Source organism: Panulirus ornatus, chromosome 24, assembly GCF_036320965.1.
Source record: "Panulirus ornatus isolate Po-2019 chromosome 24, ASM3632096v1, whole genome shotgun sequence".
In the NCBI taxonomy this organism is placed as follows: domain Eukaryota; kingdom Metazoa; phylum Arthropoda; class Malacostraca; order Decapoda; family Palinuridae; genus Panulirus; species Panulirus ornatus.
The window spans coordinates 3,887,897-3,898,023 of record NC_092247.1 but is presented as its reverse complement, the minus strand read 5'-3'; the positions used below and the strand labels follow the sequence as shown (position 1 = coordinate 3,898,023).

General features: G+C 44.2%; 1 protein-coding gene across 1 annotated transcript in view; it reads left to right on the top strand.

The window, feature by feature from the left end:
- Positions 1–1,894: 1,894 nt before the first annotated feature.
- The window catches only part of LOC139756987 (semaphorin-2A-like), a 666,764-nt gene continuing 658,531 nt past the window's right edge, over positions 1,895–10,127 (top strand). Inside the window, exon 1 of the mRNA XM_071676928.1 lies at positions 1,895–2,545. Coding sequence (XP_071533029.1) covers positions 2,341–2,545 — 205 coding nt within the window. The 5' untranslated portion in view covers positions 1,895–2,340. The remainder of the gene's footprint in view (positions 2,546–10,127) is intronic.

Below are 10,127 nucleotides of genomic sequence, written 5' to 3'. Positions count from 1 at the left end.
GAAGCCAGATAGGCATAGAAGCTATGGTCGTGTATAGTCATAGAAAGTCGGGCAGTTGAACAAGATGAAAAAGGTGTGTGTGTGTGTGTGTGTGTGTGTGTGTGTGTGTGTGTACATGTGAACAGCGTTCACAAGAGCATGATATTCAGTAAATGATTATGTTAAACATAAATGAGATAAACACGACAGATGCTCTTATGAATAAAAAAAAAAAAGGGAAAAGAAATTATACACTGTGTGTTTTGAGATAAATACGACAGATGCACTTAGAAAAAAAAGAAGAAATGATACACTTATGTGTTTCATATTTCCTGTTGCGCAGAAACATAAAACTAAGGAAATGAAACTAAGGAAATGAATGATAATGAAAGCAGATAGAAACTAAAAAATACATTACAGACGAGCAGGTGAGTGGTAATGCGAAACGAAGTGAATCTGATAAACAGAGACTACAAACAGTGATTTTGGACTATATATATATATATATATATATATATATATATATATATATATATATATATATATATATATGCTGTTTCATGTGTGGTGCGGTGGCGACGAAAATGGATGAAGACAGCAAGTATGGCTATGTACATGTGTATATATCTGTGTATGTATATGTATGTACACGTTGAAGTGTATATGTATGTATATTGGAAAGGATCACAATTTTGCGTGTGATCAAGATATTCCTATGAGTCCACGTGGACTCATAGGAGTGTATGTATATGTGTGCGTGTGGGCGTTTATTTTTGTATTTGCGTATGTGGGTGGGTTGGGCCATTCTTCGTCTGTTTCCTTGCGCTACCTCGCTACCGCGGGAGACGGCGGTTAAGTATGATAATATATATATTTGTATATCATATATATGCATAATATATATATATATATATATATATATATATATATATATATATATATATATTTATTTATTTATTTATTTATTTATAATATGACAAGCTTACCATCACCCTGGAAGGGTTCATCTGTATAATGGAAGCGTGAATTCAACAGCTTTGATAAACATTAAGAGATGATTCATTTATTGATATATGTGGGTATACTTATTGTGATGAAAAAGCACTTAGAATTATCAATTCCGTTGGAAATGGTATGGGTGTGTGATAGAGCACCATTAACGATGATGTGTACCGCTCCGTGCATTGTATTTTGTGACTTTGCTCTATACTTTTGGAGGGGTTTGTAATTACCCACCAAACCAACCCACCCTCCTCTCTCTCCTTCCTCCAACCCCCTTCTAATGGTCGGGTATCCAACTACCTAACAACCCCCCAACCTCGATCCCCCGGTTCCTCCGTCCCCTCGCTTAACCGGACACGCTCCCGGAGTCCGATTTTCTCTGCTGATCCGAAACGTAAAGATTCAATATCTAATTCCACCGGTACAATCCACTCCAGTGGCCCCTTCTGTAAACTAGTCGCACTGGAGTGTTTAGGGAAGACTTAAAGGGCTGATTTGCATGCGACTGCATGGGAACAAGTTAATTTCTGGTGACTTTGTTGCACTTTTAATCGAATAAACTTTAAATTGGAATTATGATTTCTCGTTAGGCAGCAGTTTGAAAGCATTGCTAATGCTCAAAGCTTGGGGGGAGCCTGGCGTGTGTTTTTGTCACGCTTCGCGAATACATTGTCACCGTGTTATTTCTACTGAGAGGACATATACCAGGGTAATTTTAAGTCTATCGGGAAAAAAAAATGTTGCATATTGTGGTTATCACTCCATATCGTGGCAAATGTAGTCTTATTAGGCGGTCGTAAGAGGGAAACTGGCATCCACATAGACCGAAGTAATTGGCAACTCGTGGACTCGAGAGGCGAAAAGAGCGCCGACTGGCGACGATCTCGTGAACTACCACACACAAACACAGTTCAGTGTTTACTTGGCAGTGGAAGTGGGAGCACGTTTGTGTTTTGCTCCGACCCAGTGGTGCTTCTATGATAGAAAATCTCGTGATCATTGTGATTTCAGAAGGAATGGAAAGCGCTAGTGGATACCAGATGCTCATCTCCTGATTAAGTGATCTTTGTCAATGAATAATACGCGGATTTGACACGGTTGGTTCGGAAATATTTTCAGAAGCGTGTTTTGGAGACTCGGTGTTGCGTGTTGTGTGAGGGTCGGTCCAGCATTACTGGAAGATCAACCTTTACTACCTCCACCTTCGGCCACGCTTCACAATGGACTGATTGACAGCGTAATCAAGAACCCGTTTTTGTTTGGTTCATCCTTAGTTTCGTTATTTTTTTTCTTCTTCTTCTTCCCTTCCCCCGGTGGAAGTAACACACACAAGCGTGGGGCGGCTACCACACGCTCGCGATGGCTTCATGCATGGCGAATCGGCGGGGTCTGCTGCTGCTGTGTTCCGAGGCGTGGAGGCGTACGACGACAGCGCTGCTGCTCCTGCTCCTGCTGCTGTGCCTGGTGGAGCTACCCCGTGCGGTGTTGGGCGACGAACAGCTACCTGGCAACAGTGGCTATGTGGAAGTCCCCTGCTGTACGCATCACTTCAGACATCATAAAGGTAAAATGTGTTTTTGTGTGTGTGTGTACACACAGGTGGTTTCGTGCTTGGTGTGTGTGTCGCGGGGTGTTGTTGGGGAGGGTAGAGGGAGGTATGCCTATATCATATTAAAGTGGTTATTGAATTAGGCGTTAGTTAACGTAGATGAAGAGGCTATTTATTGAAAAAGATGAAGCCAGTTTGCCATACGTCTTGTATACCCCAGTTGTCGCCATAGCCAGACCATGTGATTTCGTTGCATCGCGTCGCACACGGGGCAAACATCTTTTGATAACTACTGAAATATTTGGTGATTCGACCTTTTCGTGATGTTCGTGTACAATAGAAATGTGCTTTAAAGACGAGTTTGAATGGGATTAAGCTAATCTCCCTGGGGTCTGTCAGTGATTTTGGACAGTGATTTTTATTTTTCCATGCCTGTGCATCGACAAATGTATGGGCAGATTGTTTGAGCTATCTATACCGCACGAGGAGAGAGAGAGAGAGAGAGAGAGAGAGAGAGAGAGAGAGAGAGAGAGAGAGAGAGAGAGAGAACTCGTGGGAATTCCGCCTTCCATATACAGAGTTGAGAGAGAGATATAATGTATATTATCGTCTCCATTAGTACCTTTAAAGTCGCCAAGCCAAGCGTGTGTTGTCTTTTTTAAAAGTTATGAGCTTCGAAAATGTGGGCCCATTGGCGGTAGAGGGGAATTTGATTTATCCTTCCTTACTGCAGTTTGTCAAGCCGAATGAATGTATAAGGTTTGAATGTAGTTTACATAGAAAATATGCAGCTGTATCGGGAATACAGAGTGTCAGGCATCACACTTGAGGTTGATGGTGATTTGGATGAACTGTAGTTATCATAATTTAAAGTACGTGAAGTAATAAATCCAGGTTTATTTACAACTTGAAAGAATTGCCAATTGGAGTCGAATGGATATCTGTTAAAAAAAAAAAAAAAGATATGTGAAGGTCTGTTGAAATGCATCCGGCGGCGTGGAACAGCTTGGTGTTCTGTAGCGTTTCAGTTTTCAGTTTTCTTTTTGGATTTCTTGACACCTCAAGTGTAACGGGGATTTTGAAAGAAAGAAAAGAATAGAATGCATGGTTGAGTGAAGCTGTGATAAGGTACATCGTGTGTGTGTGTGTGTGTGTGTGTGTGTGAGATTTTTGTGATGTGCGTATCTGAAAGAGTTGACTGTAATATATATATATATATATATATATATATATATATATATATATATATATATATATATATATATATATATATAAAGGGGGGTGATTGAAAGTGCAAGTTATACGTACGAATTATGCCTACCACCCGGTTATTAATTACAGAACCACCCGGGTTATTTGATACACAACAGTAGTGCTTTTCTTTTTATACTCATTGATAATGAGAGATTATCAGCGAAGGAAATGCATCACGCTTGATGTCGAGGGAGGTTCAGAATACAGACAGTGGCATGGGAGAGGATGCTACGAGTGGGAAGGAAAACGTGTTTTATTAGGAGGTCAGGCAGATGGTGCTGTGTGCATGGTGTGGTAGGTAGCTGGTTCTAGAGGTGTGTGTGTGGGGGATGCGAGGCAGATGGTGCAATGTGTATGGTATGGTAGGTAGCTGGTTCTGGAGGTGTGTATGTGTGTGTGTGTGTGTGTGTGTGTGTTGTGTGTTGGTATAGAAGATGGCACTGGGGATTTTACCGTCATGGAACCTAACCACTGAAGTCTGGTATAAACACTGGAGAGGGGAAGGGAGAGGAGGTGGCGGGTGTGTGGGTGGGTTTGAGGTGTAATTTGCATATAGGAAATCTTGGAAGGCATCGTTTCCCGTCTTGTACATGATGATGATTGACCTTAGTTTACTAGATCTTGGTCTAATGGTGGTTTCTCGTCCGTGTTCACAGTCGTATCTGTGACTCATAACATGCTGTGTTGCTTGTAAGATCATCCGGGCTGTTTGAGGCCGCAGACTGCAGTCGTGCATACCCTGTGCAACCAGGTTGGTTAGAGATGCAGTTTGTAGGGTGTTTGGAGTCATCGGTTTGAAGTCATAGAGTTTGGAGGGTATTTCTTTGGAGTACACTAGTGAATTTTTGAAGTCCAGTCCTATTTAGAGATACAGTTTGGAGGGTATTTATTTGGAGTACACTAGTGAATTTTTGAAGTCCAGTCCTAGTTAGATACAGTTTGAAGTGTATTTGGAGTACACTAGTGAATTTTTGAAGTCCAGTCCTAGTTAGATACAGTTTGAAGTGTATTTGGAGTACACTAGTGAATTTTTGAAGTCCAGTCCACGTTAGAGATACAGTTTGGAGGGTATTACTTTGGAGTACACTAGTGAATTTTTGAAGTCCAGTCCTAGTTAGATACAGTTTGAAGTGTATTTGGAGTACACTAGTGAATTTTTGAAGTCCAGTACTAGTTAGATACAGTTTGGAGGATATTTATTTTGGAGTTCACGAGTGAATTTTTAAAGTCCACGGCTGGGCGGTCCATATAGAATTTTTCTTGCATGCTATGCATTAATTTTTTTTTTTTTAGGTTGGGTTTGAGGTGTTACGTAGTGTGTTTACAGTTATGAATGGGACTTCATGATCCCAGTGATGGGATCTTGCCACGCTCCCAGAGAGTGTGGGGATCTTGCATCAGTGGTAGCATGTGTCATGGTGATACGGGACCGCTTTCGAAAGCAGGCTGGAAACCATGTCTTCCCGGAATTTACATCGGGGTAAATGATGATTCATCCACATCCCCCACACCCACCAGTCTGTCCCTCTAAAGAGATTTTGACTTCACTACTGCCCGAAAACGATTGATTTATTCTTTATTCGACACAGCGTATGGGAGACGTTTTCAGGTGATCAACAATTGCGTGGAGATAGATAGATTAGATAGATAGATAGATAGAGATAGATAGATAGATAGAGAGAGAGAGAGAGAGAGAGAGAGAGAGAGAGAGAGAGAGAGAGAGAGGTGTAAACATCTGGTGGGGGTACATCGTTTGTTCTTCAAAATACAAGGGACTTAATTTTTCTGTGTGTGCGCGCGCGCACACTCACACACACACACACACACACACACACACACACACACACACACACACACACGACTGCAGGGGTGACCCCAATCGCGCAGATCCTTTGCGTCTGTGACGACGAAGGAAGCGAACCTGCCTTCGAAAGGGGCGAGGAGGGTAGGGTTACCACAGGCCACAACATCAAAGGAGAGAGAGAGAGAGAGAGAGAGAGAGAGAGAGAGAGAGAGAGAGAGAGAGAGAGTTGTAAGGAAAAGATGTATAGAAAATGGCTTTTATGATAAAGACTTTTGAGTTGTGGCCGGATGTAATAAACGGAATGATGAACCTATGCCCGTGTGGACAGGATCGCTCACACAAGTTTGAAAGAGTCGTACGACGGAGTCCAGATGACAGGGAGGCTCCATGGGTGTAGAACTCCCTCCCCAGCGTAGTGCAAATAGGTAATTACAGTTAGGGAAATACACAGAGCATTTCTCTCACCGTTGGGATGGAGGATGCTTATCAAAGGGGGGGTGTTAGGTGGAGGCAGACGTAGAACATACAGGAGGGATAATACATAGACGTATAGGGTAGATAGATGGCTCCTTTATCCTGTATCTACAGGCGTTGAATCATGCGATTTATAAAGTTTCTGGGCCAGAGGTTTTGGATACACGTTAGTACACTATGTCTTTGACCTCGAAAAATAAAAGGCTTGATAGGAAATATGTCTCATAAACAAACCTTACAGGCCTTTTAGTTAATAAGAAGTTACCTGATATTCTAAACAAACCTCACAGACCTTTTAGATAGTAAAAGTTTACCTGAAATTCTAAAGACTGTGTCCACGTACTGCCTTTAGTTTGTAAACTTACCGTCAGGGGCGTCTTCTAGAATATCCTCTCCCCGTCGGTTGATTGGCTGCTTGGGCCTAAGGCCTTTCGACTACTACTAGGGTCATTAAGGCCGTTAAGATTTTGAAATCGCCGCCCGGGAAAATCACACGAGACGACGTGCACAGCGCCGTCGAACGACGAGGAACATCGTTAGATGGGCGTTGAATACCGGTGTGCAGTTTGTGTGTGGGGACAGATGGTGACTAGTCTTTCGTAGCTCGTTGCTTTGGTGTGTTGGTTACCACCCTGATTGGGCGGACCGGCCTGTGGAAAGAGAGAGCTTCAGAAATCCACTGGTTAGGTGTCGAGAAACTGTGTGTGTGTGTGTGTGTGTGTGTGTGTGTGTGTGTGTGTGTGTGTGTTGTCCAGCCGGGTTTATGGAGGGTATGTACGTACGTACGTGGGGGCCTGTGTGGCCTGCGGCCTCCAACAGCTTTGACGGATCAAGGGGGGGATCAACAAGGCAGCTTTGTCTCAGTACATGCAAGACCTCAGGGGGTTTTCTACAGGCAGTACATGCAAGATAGGCAGGGGTTCTACAGGCAGTACATGCAAGATAGGCAGGGGTTCTACAGGCAGTACATGCAAGATAGGCAGGGGTTCTACAGGCAGTACATGCAAGATAGGCAGAGGTTCTACAGGCAGTACATGCAAGATAGGCAGGGGTTCTACAGGCAGTACATGCAAGATAGGCAGGGGTTCTACAGGCAGTACATGCAAGATAGGCAGGGGTTCTACAGGCAGTACATGCAAGATAGGCAGGGGGTTTTCTACAGGCAGTACGTGCAAGATAGGCAGGGGTTCTACAGGCATTAATCAGAACGAACAGAGACTGTAAACACATCACATACAGGACCATACAGGACAGATAGGGGTCCACATTTAATGTATCCAGTATACATGCTCGACAGGCCTGGGTTCTACAGGCAATATACGCACGATTATGTATAGCCTGTACATACACTGCTGAACACTTGATAAATATGACCAAGATGTCACACACACACACACACACACACACACACACACACACACACACACACACACTACAGAAGATGAACGTAACTGGAATATTTGACTTTAAAAGATTACAACACGCTCTTGTAAGCCAGGCTATTCCCAGCGCTTCCACGGTAAGAAGAAGAAATCTCCGTTTTCCTTTGTACTGTATCAGCAACCTTATAGGTCCTATTCGCGTGACAGTGACGAAAATAGGTGTCAAAGGTTCGCATCTTTTATGAGTTGGTAGGGGAATAGATATGGAAGTCTCGTCCACGGAAACCACAGAAGGTTATAAAGTAGACCGTGTGATGCAGGTGACTTCCATTGGGAGAGGGAAAGTGATGTGTATTCTGATGGCGAAGAGAGTTCCGCTTGAAGTTGTCGTGTGTGTGTGTGTGTGTGTGTGTGTGTGTGTGTGTGTGTGTGTGTGTAAGGACCTTACTCTTAGTGAACAGAAAAGGGGCAGCGGGGTTATTACCTCTTTTCGAAAGGTTGGCCGGCTGGATTTTACCGACTTCGAAGACAAGGAAGGAAAAGCGAGTTAATGATTAGATGCCTTCCAAGACGCTAAGATTCTCCTAGCGATACTGCTTTGTGCAAACATCAGTTCTCAGGGCGGGCGGAATGATTGAGTTAAAGTGTGCAAAGACCTGTTCACGCCCTGTACTGACGCTTTCAATTATCTGGGCTACTGGGAACGGATGGAATCACTGAAGCTGTTCCCCCAGGGGGCGCAGACGAGGGAGGTACATCATTATTTACGGCTGGAAGACCCTGGGAGGCATGGTGAAATCCTGGTGGTCTTTGGGGGGGGGGGGTCTGTTATCATCCCCCCCTCACAACGAGGGTTATCCCCCCTAGTCTGTTAGGTTGGATCGATGGTCGACCAAAGTGGTTGGAAGACGTAGACCATCTCTTGCAGCCAACCGTTCCCTTCAACCAGAGGGGAGAAGGGGGCCTGTGCTGCGAAGCGAACGAACTGAGTTGTGGTGGTTTCTTAAAGGCCTGTGGGCTGCGGCATCTAACAGTTGGGTCGACCAACGACCCAAGGCAGCATCCTAGGGCCGAGCCCGGGCTGTGGGGTTAGAAGATCTCAGAAGAATACACCGCCACGAACACCAGTTCTTACCTGCAGTAGATAGAAGACGAGGGTTCGATGGGTAACGTATGTAAAGCCGTCGGGACGATGTAGATGCAAAAACAGGCTGGGGTTTTGCAGGTAATTGCATGCGTGACAGGTTTGCGGTTTTACGGGTAATGCAGAAGGGCACAAGGCAGGCGGAGGTTTGCATGCGTGAGAGGTTTGGGGTTTTACGGGTAATGCGGAGGGGCACAAGGCAGGCGGAGGTTCTAAAGATGACACATGCGTGGCAGGCAGGAATTTAAGACCTGAAGGACAAAACAGGTTGGGCTTCTTCAACCCATACATCCCAACACAAGTGGGGGTGTATGGTATGTTGAAGACTCGTATCACCAGGTATACACCAGGTGTGTGTACCTCGGTCACTTTACCAGGTGTGTAACTGAGCCTGGGCTTGTAGACTCTGATCGCTACACACCTGACTTTGATAAGGTGTTTGAATCCAATGACTGTGTTGTGCGTTAGTCTGTCAGTCTTCGCTGTGTCGGAGAATCATTTGAGAGCTTGTGTGGTTTTTCTGGCTTCCTGGAAAGCAAGGTATACCGTTGTATTATTTTATCTTCAGAAGTTTCCAGTCAGGGACAGATCATATGTTAATGTTAGATTAGACAAGAAGTGGATGTTTTGACGAATAGTACCACATCACGGCGGAACATGCCCACCTCGGAGGCAAAGTTGGTAGATCTGGTCTTAAGAAGTAAACGAATGAATTTGGAATAAGTAATCATGCCAGATGCATTGCAAGACGTACACCAAAAAACTCGTATAAACACCGCACGAGATCCAAGAAAGAGAAAAAAAAGGGGGGATAGAAAGAGCTGTCAGTGAAAGAGGAAAAGGTGTATACGTATTAAAGGAAAAGATGTATTTCTATTTACAGACAAAATACAAATCAAGAACCACACGTTCTGTACAGGCCCTCCACCTAGAACAGATAAGGGAACACAAACGCATCATGGCCAGGAAATAAGTGTAAGTAAAAAAAAAAAAAAAGTTAACATGAATCAGTATTCAGTGCACTCAAAAACCACCTTTAAGATGAACGAGCCAACCCGACCTCTTCAAAAAAGAGTGATCACTCCAGGTCATCACTAGCCAATCCACGGGGCTTTCGAAGGTCATTGAGAACAAGCTCGTTAACTCTACCACATAACAAGACTCCCGGAACTAACTCCTTTTTTTTTTGTAAACGTAAATCACCTCTTATCACAAGCACTGGACATCACCTGGAAAGAGAGCTTGCCTTTGGGCATAATCTCAGGGAACTTCTGAGTTGTGAGTCTTCAGATGAGGACCAGACACCATTTACCTGACGAAGTAGAGCAACGAACACCATTGTGGCCATTGCCATTACTACAGACCACAGCCAAAGGCCACCGCTTGGTCAACCAACGACCCCAATCCAGCAGCCGAGTTTGAGGATGATGACAACACCCCTCCTCCTCCTCCTCCTCTCCCGAAGAGTCCTCGAGGTATCCTTCAGGAGGTCATTTATTCTGGGGTAGACGTCCTCCGAGATCGCCCTAAAGGTATTAT